This window comes from Lampris incognitus, chromosome 17 (assembly GCF_029633865.1).
Source record: "Lampris incognitus isolate fLamInc1 chromosome 17, fLamInc1.hap2, whole genome shotgun sequence".
Taxonomy (NCBI): domain Eukaryota; kingdom Metazoa; phylum Chordata; class Actinopteri; order Lampriformes; family Lampridae; genus Lampris; species Lampris incognitus.
This window is the reverse complement of record NC_079227.1, coordinates 25,653,474-25,677,400: the sequence shown is the minus strand read 5'-3', so window position 1 is coordinate 25,677,400 and position 23,927 is coordinate 25,653,474. Positions and strand designations below refer to the sequence as shown.

The 23,927-nt window shown below is 46.5% G+C and overlaps 1 protein-coding gene across 1 annotated transcript; it reads left to right on the top strand.

Moving 5' to 3' along the window:
• Positions 1 to 566: 566 nt before the first annotated feature.
• Positions 567 to 23,689, top strand: entpd1 (ectonucleoside triphosphate diphosphohydrolase 1). Its single transcript, XM_056297775.1, has 10 exons — positions 567 to 901; positions 9,973 to 10,100; positions 11,954 to 12,071; positions 13,334 to 13,484; positions 15,626 to 15,785; positions 16,529 to 16,732; positions 16,938 to 17,198; positions 17,789 to 17,902; positions 18,079 to 18,216; positions 22,976 to 23,689. Exons 1-10 carry the CDS (start codon positions 886 to 888, stop codon positions 23,180 to 23,182), a joined length of 1,497 nt encoding a protein of 498 aa, XP_056153750.1. The 5' UTR covers positions 567 to 885; the 3' UTR covers positions 23,183 to 23,689.
• Positions 23,690 to 23,927: the final 238 nt, after the last annotated feature.

Sequence of the window (23,927 nt, the reverse complement as noted above, 5' to 3'; positions counted from 1 at the left end):
GGTAACAGAGTCCCTACTATGACCCCTGCCATAAGGTCCTGTGTCAGTCCTGGGTTTAAAGCTTTGTGTTGCTCCGCGTGTGCGAATCACTTTTCCTCGTGTCCCGTCGACTTGGACTTGATTTCATTGGCCACCTCACTCGGATGTAAATCGGCCGGTAAATCCGGTCCGTCGGCACCCAGAGGTGAAAGGGCTTCCGTTTGGCTGCACTGATTATAAAAGGAGGTTTGGCGCCGAGCGTTTAAGCAGAGAACCTCGCCCGCTCCTCGCGCCTTCTGCTTCATATCTCCCTCACTTTCAGCCGCTGCTCCCATCCAGAGCTGAAGATGCTTTCATGTTTGACCCACTTTTAGCAGACACAGATGAGCAGGCATAGAGAAAATGAGGAAGGGGCAGAAGGAGACAGAAAAAAAGACGCAGTAAAAAAAAAGAGAGAGAAAGAGAGAGAGAGAGAGAGAGAGAGAGAGGGAGGGAGGCAGAGAAGCAAGCAGATGAGGACTGGGAGAGAGTGAGGGAGATGCACAAAATGAGACAAATATGGAGAGATTGGGAGAGTGAGGCAGGGTGTGAGAGAGAGAGAGAGAGAGAATGAGAGAGGGGTAAACAGAATGAGAAGCTGTGAAGCCTGTGAAGAGTGGGGGGTGGGGGGGTCAGTGGGAGGAGGGAAACTCTGCTTCTCCTAATAAAGCGAGCGTATGTGAAAGGAGGTGCTGAGAAACACTAGAGTAAGCAGAGAGCTGTCGTACCAGAGAAAGACAGAGAGTGAGAGAGAGAGTGAGAGAGAGAGAGAGGGCCAGGAACAGAGACAAATAAAAGAGAGAGAGAGGGGGAGAGAGCAGGGAGAAAGAATAGAAAGAGCATTGTGTTGTGGTGATAGTGAGACCCATGTCCGCACAAAGAGGTAGGTGTACTGCCATGACTGGCACACACACACGCACACACACACGCGCACGCACACACACACGCGCACGCACACACACACACATTACATACCAGATGGCAGACAGGAGACCCATTATTAGACAGTGTAATCAGCAGAATTCTGTACTAGCTATGAATGTTAAGTATCAGGTGTGTGTGTGTGTGTGTGCGTGCGTGCACGCGTGCTCGTGTGGAGCAGTTTGGGACAGGTGTGTGGGCTTTCTGGAGCATGTGCCTGAGTGTGATCACGGGTGGTGGAGGCAGGTGCCGGTGGGTTTTGCTGTGGTTGTGGGATTTAAAGGGTGCGGGGGATCCTTGTGGACTACACAGCGCAGGATATGCATGGTGTAGCGAACCCGTGCCAAGGCATGGCAGGAGCGTGTGAGGTTTGCTGGATTGCATAGGGTCGATTGCACTGTAAGCGACTGAGATTAAACTGCAGGCAAAGGTTGTGTATCTGGATCCAGCTGACGAGGCCGGGGGTAACGCTCAGAGCAACAAATCTCACATCGGCAGCTATAGTGCCGTACTGGTGTTGTGCTGCACGGGATCAAAAGTTTCAATTAAGCAATATTATCCTATGGCAGATGCACGCCTAGACAGCAAAACTAGACGGGCACTGTATGAGAGGGTCAGCAGCATTACACGTCCTCTGTGTCGATAACTCGATGATACCGATCAGGATCCGAGCAGAGCCATTTGATACCGACCGGGGCCCTGATGTGTTTCATTTCTTTCTCTTGACTTGTGCCTGATGAATTTGGTTTGCTGTGTTACGCGACACAAGCTGGAGCGCTGTAAAGTTTAGGAGACACTGAGAAGTATACAAGAGTCGACACTTCAACCAAGTCCCGAGGACGTGAAGGACCCCCGCTGCTCTGCACCCAGGCGATCTGGACATACGCCGAGAAGAAGGAATCCTGAGATTTACTATGTGACTAAATGTGACCAGGGAAGCCTGAAAGGGTTGTTTTATACTTCTGTGGACCTCCACCCCCCACCCTCCAAGCCAAAACAGTTGTATTTTGGCTTTTTGTCAGCTGAGGGGCGGCGGGGCCGTTGTTCGTGTTGGGCAATCCCAGCGGCAGAGTCGTTGCTGACATGTCCCTTTGGCAAGCAGGGCAAAGCAGCATGGTCAGAGATGCTCGCTTCCTCTCCGAGCTTCATCAGATGACCTGGCTGTGGTTTTCCTTTACAGGAAATACCCTGATACAGATGACGCTGTTTCACAATAGTCAGAGCAAAGGGTATTTATAGAACCGTTGAGTGAGTGCGGTCTATTTTTCCACCGCGTCGAGGCGACAAGATGTGATTGATAAGCTGAGGAAAAGTAAGGACAAAAGAAGAGCGACAACTCAAGGATGCCATGTCCCGGGACGCCAGTGCTGTTTGTGTGGGACTGGGGGAAGTCTTTTGAGTGTTTTACCTATCTTAACAGTATCATCTGTTTCTTTGTGTGTGTGTACAACATGTATGCATGCGAGTGAGCGTGCATGCAAATGTGCATGCGTGCGATGTGTTTATGCATATGTGTGCCTGCATGTGTGTGTCTGTGTGTCTGTGTGCATGCATGTGTGTATGCTTATATATGTCTAATCTTACTCTTGAACTGCTTTTACTAAATTAAATTTGTTCTGCAGGACCCCCCCCCCCCACTCCATTGTATATTGGCCTTCCGAGCTGACCTTCGTCAGGCGAGCCACACCAAAGCATTTAAAATATTAACAATACCTAACTTGTGGGGGCGCCCCGGTGGCTCGCCTGGTAGAGCATATAAGGCTGGGTCCTTACCGCAGCGGCCTGGATTTGAATCCGGCCCAGGCCCTCAGCTGCATGTCTCTGCCTTTCCTGTCCCTCTTAATAATCTGTGTGTTTGTCTGTGCGTGTGGTGTACTCTACATTATCCTTACCAGCCGGGTTGTTACGGCGTTGATGGACATGTGTGTACATATATAGAGGCTCATTGTGGATGACTGAGCCCAGCAAGACTGGCCCAACACATCCACAATCTGTGTGACAGAGACACTGTTGTGTGTCATCTCCTGTCATGAAGAAGCTGCACAGTCTATCTCCCACCCTGTCACCCACTCATTCACCACATACGATGTACTGTCCAGCCACAAACACGCGGGCAGAGCAGAGTCATCATCGATATCTTTAGAGACACAGCTCCTAATTTTAGGGGACGTATGACGTTCGAGCCCGTGTGTCACAAAGCCGTGGACTAGTCAGAGGAAACCCACACAACAGACCAGAACAGGGGAGAACATGCAAAACCTGCGCGGACGGGCCGGAGTTGAACCCAGGGCCCTCTGTGAGATGCCGGTACTAACCACTGAGCCGCCGAAAAAATACATGACATAACAAAATACGACCAACGTCAGAGGAGATACGACAGACGACAACAGCGCTGTCACCCTGCGTTACTGCCTGTGTGTGTGTAGATCTCTCGCTGTCTCACTTTCCTACTCCAAACCCTTGTCCTGTAACTTCCCACGCTCTCTCGCTCTCTCTCCATCCTCCACTCCCTGTTCCCCTTGTCTCCTTGACCATCCTGCCTCACCTTAATACTTCATTATCACTGAAAGGAGCGGATATGGAAATACTGAGCTCTGTGTGTGTGTGTGTGTGTGTGTGTGTGTGTGTGTGTGTGTGTGTGTGTGTGTGTGTGTGTGTGTGTGTGTGTGTGTGTGTGTGTGTGTGTGTGTGTGTGTGTGTGTGTGTGTGTCTGTGTGTCCTGGAAAATCGAGGAGCTCCTTGCGAGCATGTGTTTCAGCCTGCATTGAATTTCTCTTGAAAACAGTCATCACGAGGCCCGGTGATCTCACTCCTCCTAACATTAGCCAGAGGCTGGTGAAAGTTTACCTATTGTGTCTCAACGTGTGCGTCAGTGTCTCACACCTCAAGTATGTCCTCTAAGCACGCAAATGTAAGGGGACTAAATGCGTCGTTAGGACTTACATTCGCAATGCGGAAGATTTACATACGGACGAGCGTCCTTTTTGACGGCCCACTTAGCAAGCCTGGCTCATTTCAGACAGAAGCTAATCCGCTGATATGCAAACTGTGAACATGTTTGCACCTGGTCACTCTGGTGGTTGCCGGCACTTTCCATGCAGATCACAAGTGTTGTCTCTTCTTCAATAAAGGCAGGTAGCTGCAAGTTGGAAAAGGAGGGGAATTTTTTTGTGTGTGTGCGGCTAACAAGCAGGTACGGCAGCACAACCTCATCTAATACAGTACCACCAGTAGTGAAAACCCAGCCAGGTTTGTTTGTTTTTAACTGATGGAGGTCAAACGCCACCAATCCTCACGTAAGTCAGTGAGAAACGACAACAAAGATGGCCTTTTGCACAAAATCTACTCCCGTATTTTCACAATGTGTGTCTGGTGTGTGGTGTGTGTCTGTGTGAGAGTCTATAAACGGCCAAACTAAAGCACTTGGGGCCTTGATTCTTTTTGGAGGTTATTGGGGATGATCAGGGGCACCTATAAAAAATAGCAGAACATTAAAATTATGCATAATTAAGTATGCATAAATATGCAAAATATGCATTTTTCTAAAAATGGCTAAAAACCACTTTTCTCTGCATTTCAGATTATTCTGAGCATCTTTGATTTTTTTACCTATAATTTTTTTTTCTGGGACTTAGAAATGTTTTGGCATTATGGAAAATAAATGCATTTTTGCAAAAATGCACTTATGATCCTCATTTTTTTTGGAGGCGGTAGGTATTGTTCCAGAGAGGACCAGAAAAATAGCAGAAAATTAAAATAATTACAATAATCATGCAAAATAGGCATTTTCTAAAAATGGCTAAGAACCACTTTTCTCGCCATTTCAGATGATTCTGCGTATTTGGGGGGAGGGGGAAGGCGGTTAGCTGGCAGGATGAGGAGGAGGGAGATTTAGACGGGTGGATAAACAAACCGCTACATTGTAGCGGGGTTCTTCTAGTATCCCTCATAATACTGAAAGACGCCCCCCCTAACAAGCCGGTTTCTAAACCATATCCTTATGCAGCAGTTCATTTATTCTAATATATAGAAATTATAATATATAGAAACTGATAGGGGTGTGTAATTGCAGCTAGCTCTCATTCAAGGGACAAAATAAAGAGATGGTAAAACCACAGTTTGATTATGATATAAACTAACGATCCGTGCAAATGACTGGAAACTAAGCGCCCATGTTGCACAGCGAAGACAGGAGTCTCTGAAAGTCAGCTTTTCTAGCTGACTTCTCTCACCGCGGATGATTTCCTCGACGCCCCCATCGGAAATGATTTTATCCATTTGGCGAAACCGGTTAGTGTGAATGTTGGGTCATGTTGGTCCCGTGCACAGCGAGCAAGACTTGCAGCGTTGGGTTCGCAGGCCATTACATCAACACACCACTCTCCTCGCTACTACTCTTCCGAGTCACTTTGATGAAGATGAGGATGATGATTTATGTCGAGCATGTAAATAAGCAGGATATAACATACAGATAAGCCATTGCCAACAATCTGAAGTGATCAACAAATCCACGCATCACACACTCAGCGAACAAATCTCCGTACGCATCAGATTATTTGTTACATGTTGGAAAAGGAGTAGGAGGAAGCGTACACTGATTTTTCCTACCCCTTCTCACCCAAATTAACTATTCATCCATCCATCCACCCATTATCTGAACTGCTTATCCTGCTCTCAAGGTCGCGGGGGATGCTGGAGCCTATCCCAGCAGTCATTGGGCGGCAGGCGGGGAGACACCCTGGACAGGCCGCCAGGCCATCCCCACTGTACTGTACACTTCAAATCCAATGCAAGTTGTGCTGCACAATGCAAACTCAACGATTGTGAACAATGAGGGAAAAAGACCAAAAAAACAACAACAAACAAACCTCAAAAACACATGAGAGAGAGAGGTCGTCCAGTTAGCGTGGTGGTCTATTCCGTTGCTGGTCGCTGCACTAGCGCCTCCTCTGGTCGGTTGTGGCACCTGTTCGGGGGAGACGGGGAACTGGGGGGGAGGGGGAATAACGTGATCCTCCCACGCACCACATCCCCCTGGCGAAACTGTCAGGTGAAAAGAAGTGGCTGGTGACTCCACATGTATCGGAGGAGGTATGTGGTAGTCTGCAGCCTTCCCCGGATCGGCAGAGGGGGTGGAGCAGTGGCCGGGACGGCTCGGAGGAGTGGCGTAGTTGGCCAAGTACAATCAGTGGCGCCCCCAGAAATTTTTCATAGGGGTGGCCAAATGGGGCCACTGAAAATCTTGGGGTGGCACACCAAAACCAAAAGCCATGACTGAATTTCGGGAATTCTATGATGCTGTTGTAGTATACTGTATAGGCTAGTTGAAAACTGTCAATATGAGAGTTAAGAAAAATATACATTATTGATTTAAATGAACAGCACCTAATATAAAATATCAGATAGAAGCATATTATGCATAATCAGAAGCATATTCTGCATATGCGACTCGTGGCTGGGGGGGCCAGCGGGGGGGCCAGGGATAGTATCAGGCCACCCCTTGGGGGCACCACTGAGTACAATTGGGGAGAAAAGGGGCGATGGGGGGGGGGGGGTAACAAGAAGGAAAAAAGAAACACATGAGAGAAAGGGGGGGGACGATCGGCCTTCTTGTCTGTGGAAGTTGATGTCATCCGGCGCATTTTGATCTTTCTCTATTGAAGAGCGACACCGGTGGAGATTCTCATCGTTGAGCTTATGTGGCGGCACGCACCTAGCAGGCTCAACGCTGCAAGGTTTAGCAGCCATGCAGGTATTTTCCGTCCCTTTTGACGGCGTCACATATTCACAGCCGACGCCTGTTTTTCGCGTCAAGCGGCACACAGATAACAGATGGGCTGGTGTGTTCTTAGTGTGGCTTAAAATGTAAACAGCTGCTGCCGTGAGAGCGTGTGAGTCGAGCCATGTGGAGACATTTTAACACAAGTAAACATAGTATGTACCAATCACAAGTACCCCTCCCACACACGCACACACGCACACACACACAGGGGAGTAGTGTTTAATGTAGTCCAACAATAACAACATAAGTGGTTGTCCTGCACTAAGCGGAGCTGTAAAGCAGGGCAGGGTTGATGGTTCTATTCCCAGTGGGGCGCCAGCCGCCCTTCAAAGCTGCGACAAGCCATTTTCATTTGCTGATGCACGATGAGGGCGTTATATCTGCATTGGCTGTTCCCATTTTACAAGGGCGCCATTATGTTGCGTTGTAAAAACAAGATCCATTATCGGATACGGCGCTCTGTACAGTGACTACGGAGAACAGGCGCTGCACAAATGAACAGCAACAACCGCAATCAGGCCGTTTCATTAAGGCAACCCTCGACCCCCCCCCCTCCGGAGAATGTTTGAAACAGGGACAATAGCGGCGAAAATCCCATTTAGTCCTAAGAAAACAATGGTATTTGTCTTAACCATTTCTGAACAATTACAGGATACTCGGCGTTGTGAATGCATGCTGTTTTTGGCAGTGCGCTGCACAAATGATGTGTGTCTTATTACTGGGAGCCTGCTAGCCTTAATGATCTTGGAGGAACTGGTGGGGAAATTGATTTGATGGGTTGCACGATACTTAATTTCATGTGTTTTTGTGTGCGCAAACCCTTGTGTGTGTGTGTGTGTCCCTCATGCGTGTGCTCGTTCTCGTAATATTTCACAGCAAACTGTGCTCTCGTATGCGTGCGGCCGATGGAGCAGGACAAAACTGTTACTGAATGGTTCCTCTCATTTACAGGCAAGTCGTGTTCAGGTCTACACAAGCGCACTTACTCGCGGCCAGCAGCAAGCCTCGTTCCTCTAACAAACCGAGACACGCACACTCCCACGAGCTCACACGCACGCGTACTGCCTAAGGGAAATAGAGGGGATTCCAATCCGTCACAGAGATGACATCACTGCCTGCCAACCATACAAACAGCTAAACAAGGGAGTCCCCACTTCCCCTCTCTGCTGCACATCCCGCAGACTGGAGGGAGGGAGGGAGGGAGGGAGGGGGAGAGGGAGGGAGGGAAGGAGGGAGTGAGACTGGGGGTAAATAAGAGTGAGGCTGCCTCTCATTAGTTCTTCTGAGAGAAGATCCCTTTTAAGGGGTCCACACAAGCATACTCTCTCTCTCTCTCTCTCTCTCTCTCTCTCTCTCTCTCTCTCTCTCTCTCTCTCTCTCTCTCTCACACACACACACACACACACACACACACACACACACACACACACACACACACACACACACACACACACACACACCACGTGTCTCCATAGTGACTGGCTGAGCTGCCTTGGCTTGGGGAGGAAATGCCAGACTCAGTACCTCAGCGCCGGTCTGTTGGAAAGACACACACACACTCACACTCACACACACACACACACACACACACACAACGCGCGCGCACGTGTACAAACGCCGCTGTTCTCTACTCCCTTGTTAGGCCATCACAGAAAATCTCAACTTTTTATCATTTTGTTACTTTCCGCTCTTTTCCTGTCTGTCTTCCTCTCCTCCTTGCATTTCCTTCCCCCTATCTGTCGTTCTTTTCTCCCCCTCTCTCTCCTCCTTGCAATCCCTTCTCCCTATCTCTGTCACTCTTCTCTCTCTCTCTCTCTCTCTCTCTCTCTCTCTCGCTCTCTCTCTCTCTCTCTCCTTTGCTGTCACGTGTCCGAGTTGCACTTTGTCTCTCTCTGTCTCTCACTCCCTTTCTCCCCCTTCAGTGGTGGGCTCACTGAGTTGGACAACAGAGGTAAGTCTTGTCTCTCACTAGCTCCTCTTTCTGTCCGCCATTTGGTTTGCTCATTTACAGCCCTGGACTCAGTGGGTTTGATCTCTGTCCCGTCTGGGACTTTACACACAAATGCTAGGGTCAGGTTCAGTCTCACGGTGCTACCGCAGCAAGGAAACAGGTTTTGTGGTCAAGACCTTCTGTTACGTCCGAGAGCGTGGACTGTGCAGTCTGCTGTGTCTCTATAGTGTGTGTTCATGTGTGTTGGTGCGACGCCAGACACATGTGTGTGCGGAGTGGACTAACCTGTTTACTTTCCCAGCTAATGATCAATCGTGTGAATTCGTGCATGCATGCACGTGTCTGTGTGTGTGTCTGTGTGGGTGGGTGTTTGTGTGTGGGTCTGTGTGGGTGGGCGTGTGTGTTTTATAATTCAGCTCACCATCTTGGTTGTCACAAGGAAACATGCAGAGGTAGCTTATTACATCATGTTTGTTCTTTTGATAGATAATTGGCATATGGTGAAGTGTCCTCAACGGTGTCTCTGTATATTTGGTTTGTGTGTGCGTGCGTGCGCGCGCGCGCGGGGGGGGGGGGGCAAATCCCAGCTGTAAACAGTGGAAAGAGGAGTTCTTAGAAAGGAATGGAAACAACGCAAAGCCTCGGCAGACAGCAACGTACCACGTCGGAGATTAAACCAAAAATACGTCCAAAGAAGAAGATGTGAACACTGCGCCGTTAATAGTCTCTCTCTTTCACTGATTAATTGCCGTCACTTGTGATTAGAAATCATTTACAGCGGGCCAGTGCGATGGTCCTGATGGAGAAGTCAGGTTTCGATTTCAAACAATTTGGTTAACCGGGTGGCCGGTTGCCACAGCAACAAATGCGCACACAGATTTGTTATCAATTCTTTTTTTCCAAAGCATTACCTAATGTATTTGGCAGTGCTTTAAGGGACTTGTGTTGTCAAACAGCGTTGTTACTCAAATAAGAGTCATTATAATCAAAGGAAAACAGCTGAAAGCGGTTCCACAGAGAGAGAGATGGCTCACCATACTGTCAGAAGACCATCTGTGAACCGTGATTACGTAACATTTGAGGTAAAGGGAAACACCCTTCATGTCAGGCCACCCCAGACGCACACGCATGCGCACGCACGCACGCACGCACACACTAGAGTTACCTACATCTGCTGGTAAGACTCTCGTAAGGCTAATTATTACACTGTCTCACTCGTCTCCTCTGCCGGTGTAACTCCTCTCCTTGTTCTCCTCCCCTGTCCGTGTTTTTCCATCGCTCCCCACCTGTCCACCCCCAGAGATGAAAGAGAAGAACCCCTGGCACAAACCCCTGACCATCCTAATCACCGTGATCGGCATCGTAGCGATCGTTGCCCTGGTAACAGTAGCGGTGGTGCAAAACAAGCCCCTCCACCCAAAGTATAAGGTACAGTAGAGTAACACAGGGAAACGCTTTAGTCAACAGCGAGGCACCACACTGTTTAACACTAGAACGACCGGGATTTCACGTCTACCTAAAACGACCATGGGCCGTCAAAATGACGGCCGGTTTTTAAACTCTATATTCAGTCAAGATAAATACCCAGTTTGAGATATTAATGTATTACATGTGTTAGTATGTCTGTTGGGACACCAAAATGAATATTTTAACAACTCTAATACTATTTTTAAATAATTTAAACTTCAAAGAGGCATGGTCGAACTTGAATAGGAAAATTGAGCAAGTGAAAATATTACCTGAGAAGCAAAGCGGAAAACACGTATTGCTAATCTAACACACGCAACAAGGCCTATAAAACATGAAATGTAAAAAAAAAAGAACTGAAAACAAATGTTGAAACAGTCCCAAGCAACGACCGGAACTTAAAAACTATGAGAACAACCATGGCCCACAGTTTGTCAAGACCACGGTTGTCAAGATAAATACCCAATTGAGATATTAATGTATTGCATATGTTAGTATGTCTGTTAAGAAACGTCTGACACCGAAATTAACATTTTAACAACTTTGATACTATTTTTCAAACAATTTTAAAATCGCCGCTGTCCACCCAGCAAAAAAAAAAAAAAAGAAAACAAAAAACGTCCCCAGCACGTCCCCTAAAGGTCCTCCCCGAACCTCCGGTAAATGTAATTATGTAGGGTTTTCATTACGTCACGGGGACGTCTATAAGACTTTCGGGACATCACAGGGACGCCCCGAAATAACGTCCCCGTGACGTAATGAAAACCCTACACAATGACATTTACCGGAGGTTCGGAAAGGACCTTTAGGGGACGTGCTGGGGACGTTTTTTGTTTGCTGGGCACTGCCTGCAACGCCTCGGTGGTAGTCATGGTGCGTCTGTAACCAGACATGTTGGCAATAATCAAAAATCAACTTTAAACTATTACTCTGCACTGGAGGACGCTAGTGTGTTTCTGGAACAGAGCAATGAATTTCGCGAAGGAAGTGACGCAACCAACACACGTCATAAATAGTGACATGGCGCGCACGATCACGCGCAAATTACGTGCGGTGTTTTTGACCGCTCATGTTCTTTTTAGGCAGATGTAATCGTAACCTTTTTTTGTGCAATTGATCTAAAACTAATTTTAATGCAAATATATTGTAACGTGCACGGATAAGTAGACACGTTAGCAACGTGTCTATTACGTGTCGGACCCTTTAGTCGACTGGTTAACGTTGTCACCCGCCGTGCAGGAGATACGGGTTCGCGTCCCGGCGGCGGCGGTTCCCGGACTGCTCCCCTGAATTCGCTGCAATATGCAAATTTAGGAGCATTCACGAAGCGGCCGGTCTGTATCCACCCCCCCCCTCAAATACTGATCCTATAGACCCATTCATTCATGGTGCGAGAGCCCATAGTATGAAAGTCCTCAGACAACACACCAAATATGGCTACAGGTCAATATGACCTTAACCTTTCAATGTTATTCCACAGAGCATGGCCAAATAAAGCCAGCGAATGCTGAACCGGATATATTGTGTCAACAACTCATTTTATACTGCTAGTATACACAAGCTGGATCCACTCATCACTGGCCCTTTCACTGTGTTTTGAGACCACTTTTCCCAGTTAAAACAAGTTTATCTTCATGCAGTTACTAACAACAGAACAGAGTGCAGATTAACAGTTCTTGTTTGGGGAAACTTGTCCTTTGGCCATATTATCGTCATCGCACATGTTTCAGTTGATATCGCTTGTTTAGGACTCATCCATCAATATAACGTCACAGACCACTGACGTGGGATGTCGCCCTCTTTCTTTCCACCAGTATGGTATTGTACTGGACGCTGGCTCCTCCCATACAGCTGTGTATATTTACAAGTGGCCTGCAGAGAAGGATAACGACACGGGAAGAGTTGAACAGATGACATCCTGCAAAGTGAAAGGTACGGCATGGGGTTCACGTGAACTCACATGCATTCACTACCCCACAGCCTCAGTTTTACGTGTACATACACAAAACACGCTAACACACACACATGCACACATGCACACACATGTACACGCACACATGCAAACACAAATTCTGGTAGAAACACCTTCAAAAATCCATGTCCAGAGCGAGCACATTCAGACAAACATACTCTTGCACTCTTGTACACAAGAGTACACATTTAAAATGCATGTCATGTGAAGAAACATCTGCCAAACTGGCTCCCGTTGGCTGTATAAGCTGTCGTAGGCCTTATAAGCTAGCTTTCTGTATATAGACATCAAAGCACCACCCTATTGCAATGACCTCATTCCTTGTGTAAATCACATTTGCGATGCAAAGGCTGATCAGGTAAAATTCAAAGCATTATCGTTCATGCTTTTTGAAGTTTTATCATTCAGTGTTTTAAATCGGACAGTTCCTCTTCTTTTACCAGTTATGTAACGTGGCTGTGCCTATAAAGGAGTGGCGCCCTTTTAATTGCACTGATCTGAGGGAAACATTTAGAGTAGTCAGGAAGATATACACATTGGCTCTGAAGAGATAAATAGTTGCACTCCAGCCTTTTACTGGGTAGCACGGCTAGAACAGTTTTAAAAGCAGCGTCCGGGTGGCGTGGTGGTCTGTTCCATTGCCTACCAACATGGGGATCGCCGGTACGGATCCCCGTGCTACCTCCAGCTTGGTTGGGTGTCCCTACAGACACAATTGTCCGTGTTTGCGATTGGGAAGCCGAATGTGGTTATGTGTCCTGATTGCTGCACTAGCGCCTCCTCTGGTCGGTTGGGGGGGGGGGTACTGAGGGGAATAGCGTGATCCTCCCACACGCTACATCCCCCTGGCAAAACTCCTCACTGTCAGGTGAAAAGAAGAGGCTGGCGACGCCACATGTATCGGCGGAGGCATGTGGTAGTCTGCAGCCCTCCCCGGATCGGCAGAGGGGGTGGAGCAGCGATCGGGATGGCTCGGAAGAGTGGGGTAATTAGCCGGATACAATTGGGGAGAAAAGGGGGGGTAGTTTCCAAAGCAACATGCATTGCTCAATGGTGCATAAGCAGTTTTTACGATAGCCCAACATTTGCTAATCGTCAGTTATCCACTACCATTCCAAATCTCTTGGATTTCACCTGGCGACCTTTGGCTCACCAGCCAAGTGGACTTGAGGCTCTGACCACCACGCACTTATCTCCTATGAAATGTTTTCCACTCCTGCAGGTCCAGGGATCTCCAGTTATAATTCCGCCCCACACCAGGCAGGCGAGTCTCTGAAAGAGTGTATGAGGAAGGCAGAGCACTTGGTGCCTATTAACAGGCACCACGAGACCCCCCTCTACCTAGGAGCTACGGCCGGCATGAGACTTCTCAAGTACAGCTTATGAGCACACACACACACACACACACATCGAGAAATGCACAAAAACACACGGCACAAACTATCCAAAGGAATTGAATCAAGTGCAACTGGACTTGGTTATATGTCCATGAAGACGTTTCGCCTCTCATCCAAGAAGCTTCCTCAGTTCGTGCCTTTCAGACTAGACCAAGCTAGTCTGACTGGCTGGTGATGAAACTCAGATATTTATCCTCTTTGGAGTCGCTATCAGAGGTAGTGATATGCATGGCTCTTTGTGATCCGATGTTAAGCAGCGACGGTCGTTGGGGGTGTTAGTTTCGACTTTGTTAGTGCTCCATTCAGTGGTCATGAGACGTTGGAGCCGTTAGTGACTGACTGTTGTTCTTGGAGGCTAGGCTTCTGGAGTCTCCTGGGTGGAGATGAAAGGACGGCATTGTAAGTGGGAGATAAGTGGTGTCGCAGACCTCCTCCTCTGTTGAGGAATGGTTTTTCCAGTTTCACATAGATGGCTTCCTTCACCCCTCTTTCAAACCATCTATCTTCCCTGTCCAAAATGTGTACGTTGCTGTCCTCGAAGGAGTGTGTCTTCTCCTTTAGGTGTAGATAGACTGCTGAGTCTTGTCCTGAGGAGTTTGGCCGTCTGTGTTGGGCCATCCGTTTGTGTAGTGGTTGTTTGGTTTCTCCTATGTATAGGTCAGTGCAATCCTCATTGCATTGTACAGCATACACCAGATTGCTTTTTTGGGTGTGTGGTACACGGTCTTTGGGATGAACCAGTCTTTGTCGGAGTGTGTTGCTGGGTTTGAAGTATACCGGGATGCGGTGTTTGTTAAAAATTCTCCTGAGTTTCTCGGAGACCCCAGAAACATACGGGATGGCTATGTTATTCCTTCTGTTCCTTTTCTCCTCATCGCTCACCCGGTTGGTCTTTCTGGAACGTATTGCAGTTTTCACAAAGGTCTAACTGGGACAGCCGCCGGTTTTTAAAGCTCCCTTCAGGTGTTTGTGTTCTTCCCATTGGGCCTGAGTGCTGCTGGGCACAGTGTCAGCTCTGTGTTGCAGAGTTCTGATGACGCTCAGGTTGTGTTCCAGAGGGTGGTGTGAGTCGAAAAGTAGGTATTGGTCTGTGTGTGTAGGTTTCCTGTAAACCCCAATGTGGAGGCTCCTGTCTTCCCCAAAGTGGACGTCACAGTCCAAGAAGGGCAAACTGTTGTTCTTTACGTCTTCCCTTGTGAACTTAATGTTCTTGTCCACTGAGTTGACCTCTTGTGTTTGGATTTTGACCCATGTGGAAGGAAGCCATCTATGCAAAACTGGAAAAACCATCCCTCAACAGAGGAGGAGGTCTGCGACACCACTTATCTCCCACTTACAATGCCGTCCTTTCATCTCTACCCAGGAGACTCAAGAAGCCTAGCCTCCAAGAACACGACTCATGACCACTGAATAGAGCACTAACGAAGTCGAAACTAACACCCCCAACGACCGCTGCTGATAAACATCTGATCACAAAGAGCCATGCATATCAATAGCTCTGATAACGACTCCAGAGGCTAAATATCTGAGTCTCATCACCAGCCAGTCAGACTAGCTTGGTCTAGTCAGAAAGGCACGAACTGAGGAAGCCTCTTGGATGAGAGGCGAAACGTCTTCACGGATATACCAAGTCCAGTTGCACTTGATTCAACTCCTTTGGATAACCATGACCTGGATGAATGAGAACATTCACAGACACACGGCACAAACCTACAAATGTGCCAAAGTGTGAACTCATCTCAAGACTTTACTCTGTAATTGTGTACACATCTGCAATGGCTCCTTAAGAACAAAGCATGACTATCTGTAGAGTGAGTCTTGTACACAGTTGTACGCTTCTGTGGCTGCAGATGTCTATTTCTGTTTATTTTGCTCATGTGAGCTTTACCACAAGGCCAGTGTGTTACTGGTGAGTCAGTTATACATGTCACTTGTTTATTTATGGTTTTTCAATACTGATTTTATATTGGGGTAAATAAATAAATCACTAATAAATGTGGTTTGTGTGTGTGTGTGTGTGTGTGTGTGTGTGTGTGTGTGTGTGTGTGTGTGTGTGTGTGTGTGTGTGTGTGTGTGTGTGTGTGTGACTGGGTTGGGTTTTTCGTGCGGACAAACAGTATGGAAGACACCTCTATGTCTGACAAGGTGTTGAAGGCCGTGGGTGCAGCCTTGCAGGAGTTCCCCTTCTCCTACCAGGGAGCCAGGATCCTCAGCGGCCAGGAGGAGGGAGCCTTCGGCTGGGTCACTGTCAACTACTTGAATGACAGCCTTCTACAGGTCCGTGTGTGTGCTGTACGCTTGCGTTTCTGTGCACCTATGTGCACATGTTACATTGTATGTGTGCCTGTGTGTGTGTGTGTGTGTGTGTGTGTGTGTGTGTGTGTGTGTGTGTGTGTGTGTGTGTGTGTGTGTGTGTGTGTGCATACATTTGTACACCTTTATGTATAGAAAGCACAATCATTTGCATGTTAGTATGTATACATATATACATATATATATATAGTTTGTGTGTAAGTGTATTTTGTGTTTGTCTGTCTGTCTGTCTGTGTCTGTCTGTCTCTCTCTCTTTTCTCTCGTTTCTTTCTGTCTGTCTTTCTCTCTCTCTTTTCTCTCGTTTCTTTCTGTCTGTCTTTCTCTCTCTCTTTGTCTGTCTCCTCTCTCTTTCTGTCTGTCTGTCTGTCTGTCTGTCTGTCTGTCTGTCTGTCTGTCTGTCTGTCTGTCTGTCTGTCTGTCTGTCTGTCTGTCTGTCTGTCTGTCTGTCTGACTGTCTGTCTGTGTCTGTCTGTCTCTCTCTCTTTTCTCTCGTTTCTTTCTGTCTGTCTTTCTCTCTCTCTTTGTCTGTCTCCTCTCTCTTTCTGTCTGTCTGTCTGTCTGTCTGTCTGTCTGTCTGTCTGTCTGACTGTCTGTCTCTCTCTCTCTTTCTGTCTGTCTGTCTGACTGTGTGTCTGTCTGTCTCTCCCTCTCTCTGTCTGTCCGTGTACGCCTCCATTTACTTCAGTGGTCTTTTGTCTGTGGCACAGGGCTTGCCTACCACAGGTGCCCTCGACCTTGGTGGAGCCTCCACTCAGATCAGCTTTGTACCCGACCACCAGGACGGCTCTGAGTCACCAAAGAACTCAGTGACCTTCCGGCTTTACGGCAACGACTACAACCTGTACACTCACAGCTTCCTGTGTTACGGCAAAGACCAAGTGCTCCGACTGGCACTGGAACAGCAGATTAAGGTGGGCCTCATATTAGGCTTTCCTCGCCAGCAGGTGGCCTCACATCTGCCATTAGTAGAGTTTTGACGCCCAACATAGTTGTAGAGTTGATTCAAGACTTGATGAGCAACTTGACCTGAGATTCAATGTGCAATACTAAGGGCCTAATATTCGATTTGCTTCCTCTCTCTCTTGGTCTTCCCCTTTGTTTTTCTCTCACTCCTAGTCAGGTCCAGGGGTGTTGACTGATCCTTGTTTCCACCCGGGCTACAGTGAAACAAAATCTTACGCCTTTCTCTATGACAGTCCATGTGTCTCCGACAAGAAACCCCTGTCGACTTCTCACGCGGGCTTCTTGCACAGCGGGAAAGGAAACTTCTCACAGTGCCAACAAGTGATCAGGAGTGTTTTCAACTTCTCCCACTGCAGTTACAGCCGGTGCGCCTTCAATGGGATCTTCCAGCCACATTTGCAGGGGTCTTTTGGTGTGAGTTCATTTCTTCAAGTAACGCCCTCGGCTGTATTCAAACGATGGCTAAGCACCAGTGGTGCGCTTGCGACGCAGAAGCAGCGAGCGGCCTGGGGAGTTTCGGTGCAGGTGTAGAAGTGTTACATGCAAACCGACTCTCATATTTACTGCCCCCATTGTTGTGAATGGCAAAATCTATTGTCTGGGGGTTGCCAGTCACCGTCGCGTATAACGACAGTAGTTTTCAGAGAGCTGAGAGCGCTACTTGTTCACGTCCCTCGTCAACATCTTAGTAATCTGTCCAGGAATTCGAACTCCTGACCGCTCGGTCATGATAAAATCCCTGCTCTGTCTGTGGCGCTTTGACCTGCGGAGGAAACGATGAAAATAAAACGCTACAATGAGGATACCAGGCATTAACCATTTTCTCAAAACAGCCGCGTGACAGACATTTGGAAGCAGATGATATCTGAGTCAGAGAAGCTCAACAGTAGCATGTATAACAGACAAATAGTACTTCTAACATCAACACATTTATGGAAATCCTCATTTTACCTGACTATCTATCTTGTGCTCTTCACCCACTCCCACCCCCCCTTCTCCCATAGGCCTTCTCTGCGTACTACTTTGTGATGAACTTCCTAAATCTCACCGATACCTCAGTTCCACTGGAAACCATCAAGGAAAAACTTGCACAATACTGCGCTACCCCTTGGTCACAGGTTAGTGCATGTTTAACCCACGTATAACCCACGCATAACCCACCCATGTATAACCCACGTACACACACACACACACACACACACACATTTTCATCCACCCTCTTTTCTCGCCTACACCTCCCAGGCTGTCTATACATTGATGATTTAATATCACTGTGTTTGCACCACCTGGGCAGATACTGCAGCAGCATCCGAAAATAAAGATGAAGTATCTGGCCGAGTACTGTTTCTCTGGCACGTACATCCTCACCCTGCTGACCGAGGGATTCCGCTTCACCTCGAAGACTTACCCAAACATCGCCTTCGTCAAGGAGGTCAGTAAAGTCAGATGCCACTCACTTCCTGCCTCAGTGGCAAGTACAAACCCAAAGGAGGTAAATCAATTCCACAACTGACATCATATCCTTTTGACCTTTGGGAGGCACTATCAGTGTGTGCGTGTGTGCGTGTGTGTGTGTGTGTGTGTGTGTGTGTGCGCGCGCGTGTGATATAGAAAGAGAAGGAGAAAGGTTTATTTATCTTAAAACAATTGAAAAGTTCAACATTTTTGTTCAACTCACTGACACACATGATGCCCCACCGATACACAGTACTCGAAGGGGAAAAACACGTGGGGGCACTCTCCTTGTTTATGGCAGGCTGTTTTATCATTTATTAATTTTAAGCCACCAGTCACTTCAAATTAGACACTAGCGCTTATTTTTCAAACAGTAGTTGCTATTCTGACTGTTACTAGTCGCTACTGTAAAGTCACTAGTTGCTAAAACTTAGACATTAGCTCTATTAGAATAAGCACTAGTCACAAATATCAGTATGACTGGACACTTTTCTCTTTTACGAGTAACAATTCAATAATCACTCGTTCTTTTATCTTATTTACTAGTAACTAACTCAAAAACCCCTAGATTCTCTCCAATAGTGGGGGGGGGGGGTTGCAACTAGTAACTTCACAATACGGACTTGTGTTTAAAAAACCAGTATTAGTGCTACATTTTTGGCAAATAGTGCCTACACGGCCCATAGCCCACCAGCTGAATGCAGCCCACCATAAAAAAAAGAAGATGGCTGAGGTGATGAGCTATTAGTCACGTAAAATTAAACACTAGTATCTTAAATACTAGTAGCTATTCTTCGCGCTATTGAAAAGTTACTAGTTGCTAAAAATAGATACTAGGTCTAAAAATACATTTTTATTTGTCTTTAAGACAATCCTACTAGTGATTATAAGTCACTAATAACTATTTATCATTGCTAATTGATATTACATTAGTAACTCATTGACATACCTCTATTACTAGTTGCTTTTGAATAAAGCCTGGTAGTTTTTCATCTAGTTGCTATTCAGTTTGACACCATCAACTTTTTCATTTTGACTAGCTGGATCTGAAATTTTGATGTCAACATCTAGCTGTGACTAACTTGTGTTAAAAAAAATACATGTCAATTGAAAACATATATGTGTTGATAGCTTTATTTGGAAGAAACTAGATCTCATTAAAAAGCTACTTGTTAATACTGAATAGCAACAAGTAACAATGTAACTGTGACAAGTGAAAATCAGATCAGCGACTAGTCGTTGATGAATAGTCACTAGTAATTACCGACTAGGTGAACTGGATTAACAACTAGTGCTATTTGAATAGTAATTAGTATTTAATGAAAAGTGATATGTAATATGTGACATCTGATAAGGTTTAATTGAAAAGCAGCTTGATATTTTCCTAGATAGATTATAATAGTGACTGGTGCCTTTAAATTAGGCGCTAGTCACTAAAATAAACGAACTAGTCTTTATTGAATTTTAACTAGTAAAAGAGAAAAGTGACTGGTCATGATCAAACAATAGAGAAAGGCTACGATCTAATTTTTAGCGACTAGTGACTTTACAAAAGCGACTCGTGTTTAAAAAATAAGCACTAGTGTCTAATCTTTAGTGACTGGTGCCCGAAAATGAATAATATAATAAGATGGCTTGCCATATTTGTTGGCTTTTTGACATGCATGTATTGGCAAACCCTTGTTTATGAAGTTTGGAGTTTCTACAGTGAATAAAAGATACGGTGATATTGCTGATGTTCCCAACGTGTATATCCGATGCAGAAATGACGTGCGTTTTGAAATTATGATCAGAAAAAAGGCGAGCAATGATCCCATTATTGCATCACTGTGGTAAACACCCGGATGTGAAAGTGAAGTCACTGCTTCCGGTGTGGGAAGATGGCAGCGCAAATTCCCGTTTGCGGCGGCCTCACCCAGTACTGGTGTGGGAAGATGGCGGCACGAATTACCGTTTGCGGCGACCTCACCCAGTACCGTCCACGCAGTGTCTTTGTCCACATCTGCGTCTGTTTGTCTTCGTTTGACGGTTGGGAGAGCTGGCACTGGATCAGCTGGGAGAGCTTGGTCTGCTGCGTCCTGTGGGGCCACAGCCCTGCCTGGAGCTGTGCCCAAAGAGGTAACACTGAGGGCGGTCTGACAGGACGTGGAGGCAGGGCAGGCTAAGCTAACTGCTAGCCCATGCAGACCGGCAGTTCCGATAACACTGAGGGGTGTCTGGCAGCAGCCTCGCTTAGCCTTGACTGGGTTTTTAGTGTTGTCGTGTGGAGTGCAGGGGGGGGGGGGTTGAAGGTGTCTGGCTTTGAGAGCTAGCGCTGGATTGGCTGAGTGAGCATCCTGTGGGCCAAGGACCACGGCCCTGACCGGAGCTGCGCCTGAAGAGGAAACACCGAGGGCGTGCTGACAGGACGCGGAAGGGGGGCAGGCTAAGCTAACAGCTTTTTTTTTTTTATTGACACGTTTAAATTCTACATACAACAAACACATAAAACAAAAGAAAGAGGGAGTAATAAAAGTAAAGAAAATTAAATAAATTAAATGCATAAATGAAAGGGAGAGGAGCCGTAGGGGTTCTCTGCAAGTTCAAGTTCTTCTGTCAAGTCAGAGCGTTCCATAGCTGTGGGCTGGAGGAAACAACGCTTCCTTTCCTTTCATGTGTGCAAGTGCATGAAACGACAAAGTGATTCTGATTCTGGTTCTGATTCTGAATGAACGTCTGATCCTTCTTTACCGCCCGAGTCATTATATAAAAGCGCAAGAAGCATTTTCTAATGCCTGCTACTATATAAGTGGCAATGAATTCAGTTTTGTTGGAGGATGCTTTTCTCTTTAAACTCTGTAACTGTGCAACATTGTGCAATCTAAGTAAGGAAGTCATTTACTTTGCAGGGGCGCACTGAAATTAATTGCCATTGACAACAAGAGAACACAATGATGTCAGAGGGAGAGAGCGAGCCTGCAAGAGAGGACATAAACACGATGTGTGTTAGCAACAGAAAGTATCAAAGAGGCCTTCAGTTTGCATCTGCAGCGTTGCAACTTTAAGTCGAGCATCAGTTATACAATGGCGGTGCAGTAAAGGAGTCACTGATCATAATCTTCACTAAAACTATTACTGTACATAAAAGCAGACAGCGTAAGCTAACACAGTTAGCAGCCAGTTTATTGACACTCTGTCCAACGCATCGGGAAGAAAGGTCCAAGGCAGTTGTCTGGCAAAAAGGTTTATAAGCCTTTATTCAGATGTTTATTTCATTGTGAAAGTCTTAAAAGCATAGACAATACTTGTGCATGTTAACATAGAGATGGGTCAGTAGCCACGCGTAGCGGCACAAACAGCAGTTTCTCCTTTAGTAGATACGAAATAATTACAAACACCTGCAATGGAGAGCCAATGATCTCACAGGTGACACATGCAAAGTATGACCACCAGATGGATCTAAAAATGTGTAGAGGGAAGAAAAAAAAATATAAGAAAAAATGAATGTACAGAGATCAAGACAGAAAATAATAACAATATACCCATGCACAGCAACAGACCACATGCATCAGAAGAACTACAAACAAGGACTGAAATCAAGAATCTTGAATCTCCTCTGGGGACGCCGATTATATAATCTAATGGATCCCCTTAGTTAAATTTGGCCTGCCTTCTAGTTTGCAGACTCTCTTTTTTTCAAAAATATATTAATCCCCATGGAGAAATTCTTTCTCTGCATTTAACCCATCCTAGCTGTGTAGCTAGGAGCAGTGGGCAGCCGCCGTGCAGCACCCGAGGACCAACTCCAGTTCATCTTGGCATGCCTCGGTCAGGGGCCCAGACAGGAGTATTGACCCTAACATGCATGTCTTTTTGATGGTGGGGGAAACCGGAGCACCCGGAGAAAACCCGCTGCAGACACGGGGAGATATGCAAACTCCACACAGAAAGGACCTGGGATGACCCCTGAGGTTGGACGACCCTGGGACTCAAACCCAGAACGTTGTTGCTGTGAGGCGACAGCACTAACCACTGGACCACCATGCTGCCCTTTTTTTCTTTCATATTTCATATTAAGACTTTCGTATTAAGCCTCTGGCCCAACAGCTGCCTTCATACATCCAGGACACGACTCATGTCCTGGAGGTCCTACATGAGATGAGAATGCCTGCTGATTGTCTCTTAGTAACGCTGCATGTGGAGACCTTACACACCATGATGATGGATTAACAGCTGTGCAACACTCCCTGCAGAACAGGCCCACAGACTCTCTGCCTCCTTAGTCCATCCTTCAGCTTACAGAAGGACTCTTAATCATAATGCATTTCTGTTCTCCAGACCAACTCTGCAGCTCAAGATCGGGGCACTGGTATGGGGGGCGTGTTTTGCTTGTAATTATGCTAACCTCTTTTTAGATTTATGGGAAAAGGATTTCATCTATCACAGCAACTATAGTAAAAAGGGCGAGGGCGGTACATTAATGACGTCCTATTGTTTTGGACCGTTTCTGTTTATGAACTTGTGTGTTCTCGACCAAAATGCACCTTCGTCACACTTGTTTGAACTTCTGAGCACTGCTGACCTTTTCTCCATTTGATAAGAAAATATTTACATATGCATAAAAGTCAGTGTTTTGTATATGCAAATGCATTATCACGGGAACTGGCATGTTTTTTTCCATAGTCAACATGGTGAGCATAGACAGATGACTCGGTGTCATTTTCTGCAGGCCTACGCTAACATATTACACTTTCCAGATAAAAACAACAGAAGTTGGCTGGACGTTGGGCTACATGCTGAACCTGACAAACATGATACCAGCAGAGGCTCCTGACACCCCCCTTCTGCCCCATGCCGGCTACGTGACCTTCCTCACCATCATCTCACTGGTGCTGGTGGTCCTGTTTGCCATCAGCCTGTGGGCCCTATGGCCCTGCTGCTCCAAGGAACTGCAGATCGTATAAACACACTGTGATGGATGGAATGTTGTCGGATGATGAGGCAGGTTTAGAGAGAGAGAGTGTGTGTGTGTGTGTATGTGTGTGAAATATTGGTCCTGGAAGGAGAAATCTGAGTCTTTGGTCACCCCTCTCCCACTGGGAACTCATACTGCAGGTCATCCAAAGTCAACAGCACGGCTGGCTCTTTCAGAGAATCAGTGTCTTGCTAATGGACACCTCAACTGGCAGCAACAGGATGCCTACTGTCACAGGAATCGAACCCAGGCCCTCCAAACAAGCAGTAGTCTCCTTACCTGTCATTCCACTCTGCCCTGTGTGTGTGTGTGTGTGTGTGTGTGTGTGTGTGTGTGTGTGTGTGTGTGTGTGTGTGTGTGTGTGTGTGTGTGTGTGTGTGTGTGTGTGTGTGTGTACGTACATGTTTGTTGTGCATTGGAGTGTTTCTGTGCGTTTCAAAATGTGTCCGCATGTATGTTCTTGAATTGTGATGTGAATATCATATTAAAAAAGTACCCCAAGTTTATATAAAATAATTTATTGGTTGTCGTGTTTACACTAGCAGAACCCGCCATTGCACACAACTCTTTGATAATACGATGTTTATACTGTATAAACATTATGCAGAGAGACAGCTAACTCTATTATTACACAGTCAATGGATGTTAACAACTTACAAACCAGTGAGTAACATACAATCATTTTTTTTCTCCTTTATCAAAGATGTTTTCAGGCTTTGAAACCAAATCTAAAC

What these genes read in the sequence shown, in the direction of transcription:
- entpd1 (XM_056297775.1), top strand. An exon ending in GACATCCTGCAAAGTGAAAG is followed by an intron (nt 12,072 to 13,333) that starts GTACGGCATGGG and finishes CCACTCCTGCAG; the next exon opens with GTCCAGGGATCTCCAGTTAT. An exon ending in GCCGGCATGAGACTTCTCAA is followed by an intron (nt 13,485 to 15,625) that starts GTACAGCTTATG and finishes GCGGACAAACAG; the next exon opens with TATGGAAGACACCTCTATGT.